General features: G+C 38.2%; 1 protein-coding gene across 6 annotated transcripts in view; it reads right to left on the reverse strand.

Annotated features, from left to right (window-relative positions):
• The window catches only part of LAMA4 (laminin subunit alpha 4), a 150615-nt gene that overhangs the window by 13554 nt on the left and 118003 nt on the right, over positions 1-19058 (reverse strand). For all 6 annotated transcript variants that reach the window (XM_019929599.2, XM_073789520.1, XM_033867643.2 and 3 more), the window contains 11 exons: positions 18475-18620; positions 17633-17795; positions 16617-16750; positions 15983-16154; positions 12805-12936; positions 11022-11164; positions 9287-9425; positions 8694-8831; positions 6921-7054; positions 5615-5779; positions 3624-3777 (listed from right to left, as the gene is read on the reverse strand). In XM_019929599.2, coding sequence (XP_019785158.2) covers positions 3624-3777; positions 5615-5779; positions 6921-7054; positions 8694-8831; positions 9287-9425; positions 11022-11164; positions 12805-12936; positions 15983-16154; positions 16617-16750; positions 17633-17795; positions 18475-18620 — 1620 coding nt within the window. The remainder of the gene's footprint in view (positions 1-3623; positions 3778-5614; positions 5780-6920; positions 7055-8693; positions 8832-9286; positions 9426-11021; positions 11165-12804; positions 12937-15982; positions 16155-16616; positions 16751-17632; positions 17796-18474; positions 18621-19058) is intronic.

Here is a 19058-nt window from a genome sequence, read left to right on the forward strand (position 1 = left end):
ATGGGCAAAATATAAGACCTCCAAAAAAAATCAGTGTTCCAGGCAAATCCCAGAATTACCCTCAAAATACAGGTATGGTGGGCAGAGGGCAGATGAATGAATTAAAGGGCAGACCAGCTGTGCCAGTGCCCTGCTCTCAGGGCAGAGGCTCTTCAAGTTGGGTCCTGATACTGGAAACTCTCTCAGTGGTGGTTAGATTGGAGAAAGTGAAGTGGTGCTCAGAGACTCACCTGTCCTAAAGAAAAGCCCACCTGGTTCTACCATCCCTTCTTCCATTCCTCACATAGTTGTCAGGACTCAGAACCTGATTCACTGCTACAGAAGCAAGCCTTCTCTCTTGGATGGAGGAAGTACATCCAGTCACCAATGTGTTTTTGGTTGGCCCAGGCTCTCACCTATAAATAACGGCCATAGCTTCAAGCTACGGGTGGACAGAACGGGCTGGAGTGGGGCTTCGGGGAGACTCTTTCCCTCTAATGTATCTTGGGAAATTTCCCCTGACTCCACACTGTATTCCAACCCCAGTGGAGTAACAAGCCTTATAATGGGAGATTGATCACCTTTGTCTCATTGAGGAACAAAGCTGGAAATGGTGTGCACGTGGCATGGAGGGTGCGGGTGAGAGATTGGTGGGGGTCGGGGACTTTCCCCAACTCTGGCCATTCTTCATTCTCTCCATTCCAGTGGAGAGGATCTCACTTTTTCTCAACCAGTGTATCCACTTAGCTGTGAGAGGAGAGTGACAGTAACTTAGACGACAGGGGCTCAGCAAAGCAGGGCTTGTTGGATCACGAGTCTCAATTGACCAGCCTTGCCTTTCTCTGCTTCACCGTGGGAATACATGGACTAGGCCCTGTCTCTTGTCTGCTGCAAAAACTAATAAAATTTATATATGGCAACCAAATACCCTAAATCCTCTGTGGATATATGCTCTGAATAACAATAAAAAAAGAAAAGTTATAATTTAATCAATTGCTTTGCTACCATAGAACACAGAGACTCAGTTTACTATCCCAAAATGGGTACGTGTGTGTGGATTCCCACTAAACCCCGCTAGACTTGACTTTACCAGTGTAATTTCTTTCTCTGAAGGTCTATTAGTTGCAATCCAACTGGTGGTACCAATTTCAATTTAGCAAGATTCTTTTGTTTCAGATTATAGCCAAACTGGTTGAGCTACTTAAGACAAAGAGGGAAATGTGTTATAAGGATATAGGAGTATCTTCCGCAATCCAAGAAAAGAAAGTGTAGTGGGGGTCCTACCACAGGCAAGAATCAGGAATTGGAAAGCTAGGAAGAATTAAGGCACTCCTTATCTGGATGTTTCTAGTATCTCAGTGTTGTTTTTGTCAGTGTTTGCTTTCATTCTCCTTTTCTCTGCAGGACAGCTTTCTGCCTTTTTCTATAAAGAGTATATTATTTGTGCATTTTCCATTTATGAACTATTAGGCCTCTCATAATAACCATAATAAATAAAGTCTATAATAAAGTAAAATGTGATAGGTGCTATGGAAAAAAGAACAGCTAGGAAAAGATAAAGGATCAGTAGTAGTGGTAGAAGGCAGGAGGTGGGCTGGGGTATAAAATAAGGGCTAAGATACATCAACATTGAAAAAACAAACAACCCAATTAAAAAATAGGAAGAAGACCTGAATAAACACCTTTCCAAAGAGGAGATGCCAAAAGCCAACAGGCACATGAAAAGATGCTTAACATCACTAATCATCAGGGAAATGCAAATCAAAACCACAGTGAGATACCACCTCACACCTGTCAGAATCGCTATCATCAAAAAGAACACAAATTGGTGAGGACGTGGAGAAAAAGGAACCCTCTTACACTGTTGGTGGGGATGTAAATTGGTGCAGCTACTGTGGAAAATAGTATGGAGGTATCTCAAAGAACTAAAAATAGAACTACCATATGACCCAGCAATTCCACTACTGGACATATATCTGAAAAAACAAAAACTCTGATTTGACAAGATACACGCACCCCAATGTTCACAGCAGCATTGTTTACAATTGCCAAGATATGGAAGCAACCTAAATGGCCATCAACAGATGAACAGATAAAAAGATGTGGGGTATATATATATATATATATATATATATATACACACACACAATGGAATACTAATCAGCCATAAAAAAGAACAAAATTTTGCCATTTGCAGCAACATGGATGGACTTGGAGGCATTATGCGAAGTGAAATAAGTCAGAGAAAGACAAATACTGTATGATGTCACATATGTGGAATCTAAAAAATACAACAAACTAGTGAATATAACAAAAAAAGAAGCAGACTCAGAGAGAACAAACTAGTGGTTACCAGTAGGGGGAGGAAAAGGCAGAGGGACAATATAGGGGTAGGGAAATAAGAGGTACAAACTATTAGGTATAAAATAGGCTACATGGATATATTATACAACATGGGGAATACAGCCAATATTTTATAACAACTATACATGGAGTATAACCTTTAAAAATTGTGAGTCACTATATTTATACCTGTAACATATTATACAGCAACTATACTTCAATTTAAAAAAAACAAATAAAATAAAATAGGGGTTAAGGCAGGGCTCACTGAGCAGATGACAGTTGGGCAGTCCTAGAAGGCGAAGGAGTTGTCCATGCAGATATTTGGGGGAAGAGTGGTCCAGGCAAGAGGAAAGGTCAAGTGAGGATCTTAGGCAGGAGTGAACATGGCCTGTTTTTAGAAATAGCCAGGAGATCAATGGGGGGAGAAGAGTGAGTGAGGGAAAGAGGCCTGGAAAATATAGGGCCTCTTATGACATTGTAGGAACTTGAGCATTTACTCTGAGTGAAGTGGGGGGCCACTTTGAGCAGAGGAGTAACATGATAGCGCATGTTTAAAAGGATCTGGTTGTTGTGCTGAGAATATACTATTGGGCAACAAGGTAAAAGCAGGGAGTCTTCTTGGGAGGCTATTACAGTAATTCATATGGGAGATGATGATGGCTTGGACCAGGATGGGAGCACTGGTACTTGAGTGCATTGTTAACATCTGACCAGGAAAGAGTAGGGAGGGTTAGATTGAAAGAATGAGAAGGAATTAGACTTTCACTTGTAATGAAGGCAAATAGTGTACATGCTAGGAGTAAATGAACGAGAAAGAATAGTCATCAGTGAACGCAATTTAGGACTCAAGAATTTGATGAAACAGCTGCCCTAGTTGATACCACAGGTCAACTGTGTGAGTGGTTAAAATGAAGGTCAAGAAAGGAGGGGAAAACAGGGTAAGATCAGAGACTAATAATTTCCATGACTGTGACAGAAACCAGAGATAGTTATGTGAAAGCAAATGATACTAGAGAATTAGCACAATAAATAATATATATTATAAAGTACAGAGTAATTTTAACTACTGTAATGAAAAGTAGTTGGAAGTATGAGTAAAAGCTTATTCAAACTGTTTTTCTGGGAACAAGAAATGATACAACAAATCTGGTAAACTGCAATATCAGATACTACAGGAATCGTATCTTTCATATGTACACAGTTGCAAACAAGAGTAAATTCTATAAAGCATCAGTGTCTAGAATTGTGTGTGTGGAATACAAGGGCAATCAAGAAGTTGGCACGGCATTATCTTTTACCTTTTTATTCCGACTTGTTTCAGGCTTTGAGGAATTTTTTCCTTTTTTGTGAAGAAGAAACAATGGCGAAGACTCAATGGGACACTCATAAAGAGAAGTATGGACCTTTTCAGAATACCGCTGGAAATCTTCGACCTCCACATCTCTATCCAACCTGTGTTTGTAATAGAGGAAAGAAAAACCTTAAAAATGTTGTTTAGAATTACATGATGAAACTATGGCAGTCAAAGAACCTTAGCAATTAAAATGTGTGTGTGTGCACACGTACATGATGGGCCTTTATCCACCAACCACTACCTTAATGAGAACCCTTGAAATGATCATTTAACCAATTAACCAATAACTTTGTACCTGGCACCAGCACATTCTGACAGATGAACATGTTTTCCCTCACCATGCTCTAGATGATGGGGACCTCATCTGTGTTACTTAATCTGTATTAAATTCCTTCCTTGCATGTTTTTGTACTCAGGGGGCCCTCACTGTCTTTGTTAAGTACAAAACAAAAATGGAGCGTACAGAATGGGAGAAGATATTTGCAAATAATATATCTGATAAAGGGTTAATATACAAAATACACAAAGAACTCATACAATTCAACGTAAAAAAAGCAAACAACTTGATTAAAAAAGGGGGCAGAGGACCTAAGTAGACATTTCTCCAAAGAAGACATACAGATGGCCAACAGACATGTGAAAAGATGCTCAACAACACTAATCATCGGGGAAATGCAAATCAAAACTATAAAGAGATACCACCTCACACCGTCAGAATGCCTGTCATAAAAAAGACAAGATATAACAAGTGTTAGTGAGGATGTGCTAACCCTCAATATAAACTGGTGCAGCCACTATGCAAAGCAGTATGGAGGTTCCCCAAAACATTAAAAATAGAACTGCCATATGATCCAGCAATTCCATTGCTGGATATTTACAGAAGAAAACAAAAACACTAATTTGAAAAGATATATGTACCCCTATGTTCATTGCAGCATTATTTACAATAGCCACAATATGGAAGCAACCTAAGTGTCTACTGATAGATGAATGGATAAAGATGCAGTATATATATATGTATATGGACTATTATTCAGCCACAAAAAATGAAATCTTGCCATGTGTGACATGGATGGATCTAGAGGGTATTATGTTAAGTGAAATAAGTCAGATGGAGAAAGACAGATACTACATGACTTCACTTATATGTGGAATCTAAAAAACAAAACAGACAACAAAACAGAAACAGAGCCATAGATACAGACAGCAAATGGGTGGCTGCCAAAGGGGAGGTGGGGGTGCAAAATCGGTGAAGAGGGTTAAGAGGTACAAGCCCCTCTTACAACATAAATAAGCCCCTGGCGTGTAACAAACAGCAAAAGGGATACAGTCGATAATACTGTAATAACGGTATGGGGACAGATGGTTAGCAGACTTATCTTGGTGAGCATTTCATAACATATGCAAATGTCAAATCACTATGTAGTACACCTGAAATTAACATAATACTGTACATCAACTAAATTTCAATAAAAGAAAAATGATGAAAAAAATGAAGTCATGCATTATGTTAAAAAAGACTTTCTGAGACCTTTAAGGATGATTTGGGTATGTTGCTCTGTACTATACCATTGATAATAAGTACAGAAATAATCGCATTTAATATTTATAGTTTGCTGTACGCCAGGTGCTTTATGCACATTATCTCATTTAATCCTCATAACAAGTCTACCAGGCAGGCCCTGTTATTATTTGCAATTTGCAGGTGAAGAAATGAAGGCTTACTTAGCCAATGTCATACAGAAATTAAAAGGCAAAACACCTACACACAAACCCAAGTGTGTCAGTTTCTCAAGCACATGCAAGCTTTTAATTACTACCCTCTAATGCCTCTGATATTTCATAGCTCTAAGTTTTAACACCATAAATATTTTCATTATCGACTTGATCTTCTTTATCAATCATGCAGATTTATGAATAATAAAAATATTATACCTGGTAAAGTAGGCATTGCTTATACAGCCAGTGAAATTAGCATACTGGGGACTGATGGGTGAGCCACCGAAGTAGAACTTCTTTTCATCTGCTTGTGTCTGTTCCACTTTTCCTTTGGTAGGGTTCTTACTCCCAAGTCTGCTTTTATCTACTATCAATTCATACCTGTAAGGAAAAAGCTTCTTTAAGCACTACACAGCTAACATTTTACCTCGAGTTCCATTCTAGGTTGCAGGTTTTCTCATGGAATTGAAATGGAACATCTGGTTAATGACAAGATAACAAGTTGCCAAACTCTTCGTGAGACTCAGGGTAAAACGGCTGACTATGTCTATATGCAGAAAAGACTCTCCAAACTATGACTAGAATTTAAACCCATAGAAGCAAGTTCAGATGACTAGTCATCGGCAACTTTTTATTTATTTTTTTGGTGTGGAAAAATCAGAACATAAATCATGGTGATCATTTAATCACACTTGTGGGAAACTATTTTCATTGTAAAGCACACTGATAGTGATTGGAAATGGTGTCTTGAAAAGACCTATTAATGTTTTTTATAATGGGAGGGCTCCATAGAAGTGGACATAGAATAGCAGCAGTCTACAACGGAAATTTCTTTCTTTTTCCAGAAAGACTTTCTTTTTATGAAAAAGAAACTCAGTATTACATATGTTAAAGATAAAGTTATTAGACTTTTTAAAATGTGGCCGTAAATGCAACATTCTCAATTGTTTAATTAAAACCTAATGAAACCAATTATTTGCTGAGCTCCTTCTAAGATGTGCAAAACACTGCACTCCATTTAGTAAGTGCTATGTGCAGGTACTTCTCTCAAGATTATAGCTTACGGTTTCACTGGGAAAAAAACTTTACATACCTGTTAGTTAATTTTATAGTGATTTATTTGGCATGTCTTAAAAATTAATATCAATTTTTTTTTTTTTTTTTTTTTTTGTGGTACGCGGGCCTCTCACTGCTGCGGCCTCTCCCGCTGCGGAGCACAGGCCCCGGACGCGCAGGCCCAGCGGCCATGGCCCACGGGCCCAGTCGCTCCGCGGCACGTGGGATCCTCCCGGACCGGGGCACGAACCCGTGTCCCCTGCACCGGCAGGCGGACTCTCAACCACTGCGCCACCAGGGAAGCCCGATATCAATTTTTAAAAAGAAGGTAAGTTGTTCCTTCTATCATTTTTTTAAACACTATAAAAGTAATAATATAGCCTATTATTCACAGTGGTCACTGGACAGAATCATGCCCTACAGATAAAGCCATCTGGTAGAAAGAAAATAAAGTGAGGAGCTGTACCTTGCAGGGGAGACAGAGGTAATGATGAAGTGGGACAGCCCGTCATTATACTGCTTATCTGCCGACTGCACCTTGATTCCCTTTACATCCATGATCACAGTGCCATTATCCAATGAAATGGAGAACACGTCTGACTGAAATGCAAGCACAGGTTTTTTAACTAGGGAGGCCAGGCATCCAAAAGATGGACACATCTTCAACACTTACTTAATGGGATTGCTAAGGAACACCCATCGTGTGGGAAATTTGCTTGAAAAATAATTTCTATGAACAACAACAACAAAATACTCTATTGCTTGTATTGGTGTTACCTATAAAATCAGATACATTTCAATGGAAAGAGGAATTTCCTGTATTTTGAACTGAAAATTTCAGGTGATTTTGTCATGCTAAGTAGTTGTCATCCCAGCATCAGTTACTTTCTTAACTCAGGCATTTCTATTCTGTCATCAGTCTCACTTTTGAAAAGGCAATATTTGAATTTCCTTGGGGATGTAGCTAGATGACCAAGCATGGGTTAATTTGCTAATGTGGCTTTTAAAAATGTTTCACTTTTCATCTACAGAGGCAGAAAAATTTTAAAATAGCAGAAGTTAACATCTTTTTCTGAATTTGCTTATTGCTTGTCTTAAAATATTGGCAAAATGATAATCTTCCTTCTCTTCCCTACGTGGGCATCAACCTCTACAGTTAGCCCTCAACATAACTACTTTTTGTGGACAAAAGGTATTATTTAACTAACCATGGTAATCTGAGGCAGGTTTGGTGGCAGAGGTCCTACAAAGTGTTTTGGGTAAATTCTCACAGATGCTACTGATTTAAATTGGATATAAATGTGACAGATACAAGGTAATAAGAATGAAAAGTAAAAGCTGCTTTTATAAATCATATTATGACTTGGCCCATCAGTGTATATATTGGTGATGACCTTTTCAGAGATAAATCAGTTAGAACTTAAGGTCACCAAACTTTTACAAACCTTATTGTATTCTCAACACAGCATATCTTTATAAGCTGAGCTACAGTGTTCTATACCAAATTCAAGAACTATTTCACAAATTGAATCACACATGAGTTTGTATATATACACAGAGATTCTTAACATTTTTTGTGCTATGCACTCTTTTGGCAGTTTGGTGATACATATGGACCCCTTCATAAAATATTTTAAAATCACTGAACAAAATATGTAGGAATACAAAGGAAACCAATTACATTGAAATACAGTTTCAAAATATTGAACCAATAAATATGTGATATAGTTATATATGTACTTCTACATTAAGGCACTAAATAATAAAATCTATTAGCAGATCTAATAACTACTGCAATTTAGAAGTAGCAATGAGCAAAAATATTTTGAGATACCTGTGACTACTATAATGTGCAATGAAAAATACCTGTGATTTCTATTAATGACAAAGTGACAGGTACTGCTAATATTACTGTGGTTTGTTGCCAACATTCACAATTGAAGAAAATGCTAAATTGTAGTTAGAGAAAATAAAGTTGTAATTTTTTCTCACCTAGTTCACAGACCCACTGAATTCTTTCCATGAACCCCTGAGAGGTGGGTCTATGAAGCCCAGGTTAAAAACTCCTCATATACAACATATATAATATTTTACAAAGTGTCGGAAATGAGACATTTGTGTGTGTACACGAGTCAAAATTAATCTGAATTGAAAATCACTTTTAAGGTGCTTAAAAGTATTTTTAACAGACAAAACGATTGCCACAAAGAAGATTCCACAGGGAAAAACAAATACTTACCCCTGAAGCATAATAGAACAGTAACCCGTTTGGCTGTAATGTTCGGAAATTAAAACCTCCCTCAAAGCCATCGAAAAAAGATATTTTCTGAATTGAAGCAATGAAACTCTGTCCATTGAAATATGCTCTGCGAGATATCTGTGTGCCAAAGAAAGTAGGAATACAGTGTTTGGATAATTATCAAAAAGCTTAAAATGCCCATTTCTTACATACCAAAGGCCTTATCTGCTAGTTCCTATGTTAATAGTTATGTTTTAATTTCTGGTTTATACTGGAATTCAGGCATGCTAGCCTTCCTTCTGTATGCCTCTAAAAGATGGGGTTTCAGCTTCCCTACTTCCTCCACCATAAGTGAGTGAAGATGCTCACGCAGCCTCTCTGGGCTTTGGTAGCCCCAACCATTGAAAAGTGAAGCAACTGGACAAGTCACAGAGGATCCCCACAAGCCTTTTTAGCTTAATGATTCTTCTTTCCACTGGTGGCAGAAAAGAGCCCAAGGTGTACACAGGATTACAGAGAAAAGAGCTTTTTCAGCTTTTAAGAGCAGTAAGTTTCTTGTCTATTTATTAAAAACCTTTTGATCGTGTACTTACAAGAGAGTCTTCTGGGCATCCATAACCAACTCCCAGGGTTTCTGTCTGTTCTAATAAATTGAAATCTTTCTTTTGGAACTGGAAACCCTTCATACATCCTCTGAAATTGATATCCAGGGGAAGGTGTACTCTTAGGGTCCTGGAAAAGAAAATTAGTCTTTACTGATATAGCCATGATGATGATGGTAGTGGTGGTGATGATGATGTTACCCTACATATGTAGGATATAAAATTTTGATTTTATTTATAGTTATTTTTAATAGCTGTATAATTATTCATATTCTCATGCCTTCTTTCATAAGCACACAGTAATGTCTAATCTTTGCATACAGAACAGCTTTATTCTGCACGAAGCCAATTTGTTTACTTCTTTATAATTTTCAAGATCCTTTAACTTACATTAGCTCATTTTATCTGTATAACAATTCAGTGATATAGATGGTGATGTTATTATTTCCCTTTTACAGATGATTAATAGGTTGAACCATAATGAACTGACATATGTATGGGTCAAAAATTGGCAGTTTCACATGGTTTACCTATAAAGTGAAACTGAGAAATAGTAAGTAATTTTTTTTAATGTCACAAGTGGTAAGTTAGGATTTGAACCTGGGTCTTCAGTCTTCCACTAATCCACTTGGGTCATGAACTCATTTACTTGTCCTTAATGTATCTGCAACACACTAATCAACTAAGGCTAGAGAAGTTTTTAGTGAACGCTGGGCCTCTGGAGCAATAGGAAAGTGAGAAATCCTTTATCTTTAAGATTAAGGATGGCATTTTGCTCAAAACTGTAATCCTAGCACCCATCATTATGGCTAAGATAGGAAGTGCCCAAGAACATATTATTGGATATTGTATGAATATGAAGTTAATTTTGAGCAAGTTACAATGACTTCCATGTATTTTAGGTGAACACTGGCCAAATTAAGGGGTAACAGTCCCACTTTACTCTGCTCTGACAAGATCATACCTGCATGATCATGCTAATTGACAGACTGAGGTGCACATACAGCAACCATAATGGTTAAATATCCCATGTGGCACGGCTGAAGGAATTGAAGAGGATATTTAGTTTGGAAAGGAAGCTTACGGTTGGGGCCTCATCCCAGAACAATTAGAATTTCTGGAGAATGGTCATGGGTAACGATGTTTATAAAAGTTCTCTAGTTTATTCTAATGTGAAGCAGGGTTGAGAGTGACTGGACTGGAATATCCTAAAGTTGTCTCTCAGTTTTAAGAGTCTCTGATGCTATGAACTGATGGTAATGAGACAGCTGAAATTTTGAATATATTAATGTTTCATTATACTTAATTCACAACCCCCACAGGCTTAAAATTTTTGTTTACCCTAAGATGCTATTTGAGAGTTCAAATAAGTCTAAATTAATACTAAAACAAAAGTAAATGAACACAATGCTTCTTTGTTTTCACATAATACACATGCTCCACCTTTCCTCTTGTGGATAAGAAATACTGCATTAGACTATGTTCTAAGAGTAATAAATAATTAAAGAAATCTGTAGATCACATCTACTAGATGACAATTTAAGGGGGTCATGAGGACTAGCTGCACAGGGCCCACGGGTGAATGGCTGTGTGTGTGCTTCTGTAAACGTGTACAAAAATAGTAGGTGGGAATGCTCAAACATTTACTACACCTCTCCTGGATGTTGAATCCTCAGCCCAGTGCTTCGTTAGGAACAAGCAGCTTAACAACAGCAAAAAAGCTTACCTTGATTCTAAGATTTCTGGGGGAGCTCCTCCAATGTATATGTCTGTAAAAGGTATTTTCATCTTTTCATTGTCCATGCTCTTGACATGTCGTCTATCAACTACCAAAATCATTTTCTTATCATTGTGGTAAATGATTGAGATCTGGGAGAAATAGTGCATAGTAAGTTGATCACTGCTTAACAATCACCTTTTTTTTTTTTTTTTTTGCGGGCCTCTCACTGCTGTGTCCTCTCCCGTTGCGGAGCACAGGCTCCGGACGCGCAGGCTCAGCAGCCATGGCTCACGGGCCCAGCCGCTCCGCGGCATGTGGGATCTTCCCGGACCGGGGCACGAACCTGCGTCCCCTGCATCGGCAGGCGGACTCTCAACCACTGCGCCACCAGGGAAGCCAACAATCACCTTTTTGAAGACTGCTATATATTTTAATTATTCTGGTTGTAAGAGCTGGGCCTCCATGTTCTTATGCTTGTTTGTTCACAAAGCGGGGAATAAGATCTTCCTTTCTTACTCACAGACATGAAAACTCTTTCTTAGATAACCAGAAGTTCATATTTGCTGGAGAAGGGTTTCCATATGGAGATAAGGCTAGCCCAAGAAAAATTTTGCTATGAGACCAACTGTTTTATTTTGCCCCTCTGAGGGGATTCAGGAAAAAAATTATAAACAGTTACCTTCTGGGCCCTGGACTGAATGCTGCCAGGTGTCATTTTTTTGTGGTGTAGTGAGATGCTTTAATGAATGTGGGAAAATGCCAGTCAGAGAAATAGTTAAAATATTCTTTGTAAACCATCCTCATGAAGGCTATGGACTTTGAACTGAAAAGAGAAATATAGCCTCTAGTCTCTGCATTTCAGTTCAACTTAAAAGATATTATGCCTTTTATATATTTTATTAAAGTGTAGATTTAAAGTAGTTGTTAGTGAAAATAGAAGAAATATATTATCAGTATACTTCACATCTGTTCAGGACTGAAGAGCACTCTTTGTGGGTTTTCTTTATAAGAAAATCTGTGTTAGTATTTTCTAAGTTTTGGATAAATGGTTTAAAAGGAAATGATTTACTTATATCTACTCTTTTTACATTTAATGGGACTCAAGGAAAAAGGAAAAAAATGGCTGTGTATCTACACTCTCATTTTCAACAAATGTATAGAAGTGCCATCATAATCAAGAGATAGAGTATTAATGGGAGTCTTTTGATCAATGAAGCAATTAAAATGAATCTTCACTGACTCTTTTATTAGAAACTCCAATATGGGACTTCCCTTGTAGCACAGTGGTTAAGAATCCGCCTGCCAATGCAGGGGACATGGGTTCGATCCCTGGTCTGGGAAGATTCCACATGCCGCAGAGCTACTAAGCCCGTGTGCCACAACTACTGAGCCTGTGTGCCACAACTACTGAAGCCCGCGTGCATACAGCCTGTGCTCTGCAACAAGAGAAGCCACCGCAATGAGAAGCCTGCACACCTCAATGAAGAGCAGCCCCCGCTCATGGCAACTAGAGAAAGCCTGTGCACAGCAAAGAAGAACCAACGCAGCCAAAAATAGATAAATAAATTTATTAAAACACACAAACAACTCCAATATGATAAAATATCCATTCTTTTAAAGCAAATGTTATCCTGGAGTTGAGTAGGTGAGGGCCTTTCACTTGGTTTTTATATGTGAAGGTGTTCAGTTTAATTACTTTCTCACCTATCTCATTTGACCATCTGATTAGATCAGTAGATCTAAATACAAATAAAACAAAACAAAATACTCCAACTGCAACCATCAGTACCTCATGGTATTTTGCATCATTAATTTGAGCTTTCTTCATTGTGTCTTCAAGATGCACAGGGCCGTTGCTAAACCCAAAGTCATAGGACACATGTAGGTAACCATTGCGCATTTCCAGGCTGAAAAACATACTCTGTGGAGAAGACAAAAAATTATAAGATGTGAGCGTCTGCTATTATGAAAGAGAAGGTTTAGCTGAATTTGAGAAATAACACTGTATACTTTATTATTGAAACTGTTTTCAGACTAAAGAAGTCTCATGATATTCTTATTATGAAATAAAAATCACAACTACATCCATATCAGCAGTTATGTCTCATTTATACACCGAAATTTTAATATTTATCTACAATTTAAAACAACTATCTTCTATTGTTTTTCATTTACTTTGTGAATTAATGAAATTTAAAATTTACCTTATTGACCTTTAACAATCTTGAAAACAGAGTATTATAGACCATATGTATTCAAACTGCCCTTTTTTAAGGCAACATTTCAAAGTTATAACAGGCCAATAGATGTGATTACATTTCACTTTAAGAGCAAAATTGGTAACATTGAAAAAGAATTCCAAGGTATGCTGAAAAGAATCTTAGAAAATTATCAGCAAATATGGACCTAAGAAAAAGAGGGCCATTCCTGTGTTATTTTGAAACACTGGAGTTACGTAGATAAATACGGAATTATTACGCGCTTGGACCATGTGATATTCAAGAACCAAAGTAATTCTGTAACACTCAAGTAATTTACTGGTCAGGCTTGCTTGTTTTAGAAGATAGTTCATAGACACAAGAATTCAATGGATTTTCGGGACTTCCCTGATGGTCCGGTGGTTAAGACTCTGCACTTCCAATGCACGGGGGTGCGGGTTTGATACGTGGTCAGGGAGCTAAGATCCCACATGCCTCTCAGCCAAAAAACCAAAACATAAAAACAGAAGCAATATTGTAACAAATTCAATAAAGACTGAAAAAAAAAAGAAGAATTCAATGGATTTGAAAAATAAAGTATTATGGAAAGTCCCTATTTCACAGAAAGTGATCTTTTGGGCAGAATTTATATACTCTTGCGAATGTGGAACAAAATGCACTGAGGTATAGAAAGAAAATATTTCAACTTCTATTTATACTCATTTTAAAACTCTAAAATAGAGAAAGAAGCTAACTTTTAATATTTAATATGTGGATTGACTCTGGGCCTTCATTTTGTCCTTTGGATGGATTTTCATGGGATTTAGATTCACACAGTATGTGAGGCTTTGAGAATGAAGTTCCACACTTGAAGGCAGGCCATGGCCCCCCCACTCATTTCTTTGTGTTTAGCCTATTGCAATTATTGACGTTTATGTGTGCCTGGTTACATGGATTTATGAGTGAGGTCACTTAATAATAGACTATTTACAGTAATTTTCTACTGAGATACAGTGATGTGAAAATATTTTGAGACATGTAGATGTTTGCAGATTATTTCCTGTAAGTTACTAAAAAGGCTGTTAAGTTTCAAGAGGGTTACACATTTTCCTTATAAAATGAATTATTCTAAATTTATTGACCTTTACTTGTGATGACAAATGTCTTTTAGTAGTATAAAACCTACTAGCTACTAAAAAAAAAACATACTTGATCTGTAATTTCAAGGTAGGGGCATTGTAACAATGGATGAGAAACTATTTTGGCAGGGAAGAAAGTTGTACTCTAGAGAGATGGTTTTTTTTAAAAAAATTATGTATGTATGTATGGATGTATGTATTTATGGCTGCATTGGGTCTTGGTTGCTGCACGCGGGCTTTCTCTAGTTGTGGCAAGCGGGAGCTGCTCTTCATTGCAGTGCGTGGGCTTCTCATTGCGGTGGCTTCTCTTGTTGTGGAGTACGGGCTCTAGGTGCACGGGCTTCAGTAGTTGTGGCACATGGGCTCAGCAGTTGTGGCTTGCGGGCTCTAGAGCACAGGCTCAGTAGTTGTAGTGCATGGGCTTAGCTGCTCCGCGGCATGTGGGATCTTCCCGGACCAGGGCTCGAACCCACGTCCCCTGCATTGGCAGGCGGATTCTTAACCACTGTGCCACCAGGGAAGCCCTGGGGAGATGGTTTTTAAAAAATGTATATGGAAAAGTTTTCTATTGGTAAGTAAATTTGTTGATGAAAAGAATGTAAGTATACTACCATAAAAACTCTCATATCTGCACTATTAAAACATTTCTGGAAAGAAATTTCGAACCTGTTTAAAAGTCTTTCAAATGAAGATTTTTAACGGTCTTGAATTCCTTTGTTAAAGTTTACAAAATGATACGATATCTGATTACCTTGCAAGAACGGACATCAGGAAAGATGAAAATCTGCCAGCTGAATTTCAAAGACAACTTTTGCCAATTGGTGAATGAGACTGAATAACCGTACCATGATTTAGTAAGCACAGCTAATTATATATTTCCTACATTTTTATTTATATGAGGTATCTTGCCTAGTTATGATAGCCAATAGAACTTAGTATTGAAATAAACTGGACTCAGGACAAAACTTGTATCACAATGCATTTAATGAGACTTTCAAAAATACTTAAGCATGTTTAATTACACTGTTCTCACTAACACTGCCATTAATAATTCTTGTATCATTAGCAAAATAAAATTAATTTTATTTTACTTCATCTTTATTTTAAAATTGTATTTATTTTTATTCAGTTTTTATATAAATTATCTTTTTCCTAGTTTTGAATATTATATTCATATGTAGTATATGTATATCATTAATAAATAAAGAGATGTATGTGTGTGTGTATATATATAAATATACACACACACACACACACACACACACATATTAAGCATGCAAACTTCTTTTTAACTGATTAGGGCATATGATTTAAAAAGTCAGTGCTAAATTTCTGTAGACACATTCTCGCCTAGATCTTGGTGCTGATTTTCCTTAAAGTTCCCTTAGTTTATTAAAGGGGTTATATTTAATATACATCCAAAAACGTACTGCAGGGAAATGCATCTCATGGCTGCTTTTACTTACTGCTGACATCATTTCCCTGAAGGAAAAAAACCCAATTTTGCTTTCTAAGCTAAAACTTCAGTTTGATGGCATGACACACTCAACCTGGGAAGGTTCCTAGAAACATGCACAGCAGAAAGTAAAGGCAATAAGGGAGAAGATGTAGGATTTTTATTTTTACTCACTCCATTGACCATCAGGAGCACAAGGCCGTTGTCAGCTGGTGTTCTAACTTCTATGTCAAAGCGAGTCACCTGACCGAATTTCCCTCTCCTTGTGATATCCCTCACCACGGCATAACTAGAACCATCGAAAAAATAGCTGGCAGCCCGACTCTGAGTAAAGGCCAGTTTATCTCTGAAATAAAAATACAAGGATCATATGAATATGACAGCTTCTGTTATGCTTTTCAAATGAGGCCCTTTTAACCCATTCTCATGACATTTTTCATGGACCTTAATAGCATTTAAATGAAGTCCTGATGTCTGCATGGGAGACACAAAGAAGCATTTAAACAAATTGTTTGTAATGGATTTTTTTTCTCTACCCTATGTGCTAAGATAACAGAAGGTTCCAGTGAGACCCCAGTCTCTGGAATCTGAAACCAAAGCTGCAAACAAGTAGTTTAACTTTTAATAATAGTGCATGCTCATTATGGTAGAGAAGAACTGAAAAGTTGTGTGCAGGCATGACTATTATGCAGTTTCAAAACTGGTTTCCCCCCAAAAAAGATTGAAAACCTGAATATTTACCCACACTTGTCTCATCTGCAGCTCTTGCATGGCTATCAAATTTTTAGTACTCTTAACACGTTCTTACCTGGCACAGGGCACTGATTTGGAGGGATCCATATTATAGATGTGCTTAAAGTTGTACAAGCTGATCACATCATTGTTCAAAGTGGCCAATTCCAGGCAGCCAACGAAGCCAGGCAGGTTTAAGCTGGCAGGGAGCTGTGAAACAAGGTGAAGTCAACTGTGCCATGACCACATCTCATCCAGTCCACACAGATCAGGCAGTGAGACAACAGTAGGTCAAGGGGACCTTCCCACTGATAGAAATATCTTCCTAGACCTGAGTTTGTGTCTATTCTATGCTAAACCATCTAGAATAACGAAGATTTTTCAGTTGTCCATATCTTAGCAGAGAGGGTGGGGTTTATTGAGCATATAATATGTGCCAGTCACACAACTGACTGTGGATTCATGACCAAAGTCAATCCTTACACCAGCTCTGTGAGGTAGGTATTCCTGTCCTCACATAAAGAGAGGGAAAGTAATTCTCAGAGAGGTTCACTAATGTGCCTCTCACTAGTGAGTAACAGTTCTGCAACTGAAATCCTGGATCAACTCCCTGTCTTCCTGGGCCTTTCCTGTATCTGCCCTTCAACAGGTCTCATCTCCCCTCCTAGACCCCACCCCCTCCCTCATCCTAGGTATTTCATTTCATGCCTGTATATTAGCTGAGATAACGGAATTTTTGAAACTGTCGTCTGTAAACCTGAAGACTAGCTATAAACCCACAAGGTACAGACATTCCTGCAGTAGGTAGGGGTAATTAATTACATATGCATGTATCAGAATGAAATAAATTGATATTCAAGTGTTAGATATAGCTTGAAAGTATTTGACACTATGAAAATGTGGGTAGCACAGACCAGATTTAAGCAGCAGATTTATAGATCCTAATTCAGAATTCTACCACCCACTGAGCTAAACTCTTTTTTTAAGATATTAAGGTTTCCATCCAAGCGCTGAATCACTGTAGGCTTTATGGACTTCTAAAAACAATCACTATAGATTTGCAATAAGTCAAAATATAGCTGGATAGCTCACCTTGAAGTTTGAAGGCACGCCACCAACATAAAACACGGTGTCCTCAGGATCCAGATCCAGCAAGGAGTCATCTCCCGCAAATTCCCCCTTTTTAATAAACTTTTCTTCTGCGGTGCTACTTAGACTTGGGACTGTTAAAAACACCTTTCCGTGTTTTCCTACCCTGTTCAGATAAAGAATTTTCACTCTTTATTAGCCAGATAATTTGTAGAAAATATGTTTTTTTTTTTTTGTGATACATGGGCCTCTCACTGTTGTGGCCTCTCCCGTTGCGGAGCACAGGCTCCGGACGCACAGGCTCAGCGGCCATGGCTCACGGGCCCAGCCGCTCCGCGGCATGTGGGATCTTCCCGGACCAGGGCATGAACCTGTGTCGCCTGCATCGGCAGGCGGACTCTCAACCACTGAGCCACCAGGGAAGCCCGAAAATATGTTTGTTTGTTTTTTTAAATGTCAAAATGTGAATGTCCCTTCATCACAGAATTGGTGATTTGATTTTGTCACTTTCATAAGCATTTATATAATGTCAACAATCAAAGGGAAAGGGAAAAAAAGACATTCCATCTTGGAATCAATTCATGGATTGGCCAGATTAAAAAAATCTAATAATCAGATTGCTCTTTAGAAGTGATGACTATTCTTTCTAATTTTTTGTTTTCCACTAAGGTATTTGTGAAGGAGTACAGGAATAATGGAAGAAAGAGGAGCAACATCCATAGAAAGACTGTGTGTGTGTGTGTGTGTGTGTGTGTGTGTGCGCGTGCGTGCGTGCATGCGTGAGTGCATTCAATAGATTTTTTATGAAATTTGCAGATGAGCCCTGTGTCACAGATTCACTTTACCTTTCAATCTTGACAATGCTGAAGTAAGCAGGCCAGGAACTGACAGGCTTGGAGTCCAGGGGAATCTCTACATCCTTAGTTCCCAAATTATAAACGTACACCAGGTTATCATTTTTGATTGCAAGACCCATGTACTCTTTTTTGGCCTGAAATGTCAAGAAGTCTCTTAAATAAAATCCATATGAATGAATGTCATCTTTCGTTCTCATTTCTTTAAAAGACAATTAGCAATCCAGATGCTTGGCTGTATATAAGGCAAGTCTGGCTTGAATTATTACCAAAGTGCCCATTAGACTGGGCAGCGCCTCGTTCTTTGCAGCCTCCCTGTGGCTGCATCAGTGTGCTGCCCCTCCCCCCGATCCCTCCATGCCTGTCCAAATATACCTTGGGCAGGAAGGCCAGCAACTGTGGGCTTGTGGACATTTGATGGCTGTCAGGAGTGTGCTAACCTTGTTTGGTTAATCTGGGGATATAATGCAGCCTGGCAATACCGATTGCTATGCACCTTCAAAGCAGGGTTCAGCATTAAACATAATAGGCCTCTGTACTCTGGGTGTCTTTGAAATGCTGCATTCAGACTCCTC

Source organism: Tursiops truncatus, chromosome 12 (assembly GCF_011762595.2).
Source record: "Tursiops truncatus isolate mTurTru1 chromosome 12, mTurTru1.mat.Y, whole genome shotgun sequence".
NCBI lineage: Eukaryota > Metazoa > Chordata > Mammalia > Artiodactyla > Delphinidae > Tursiops > Tursiops truncatus.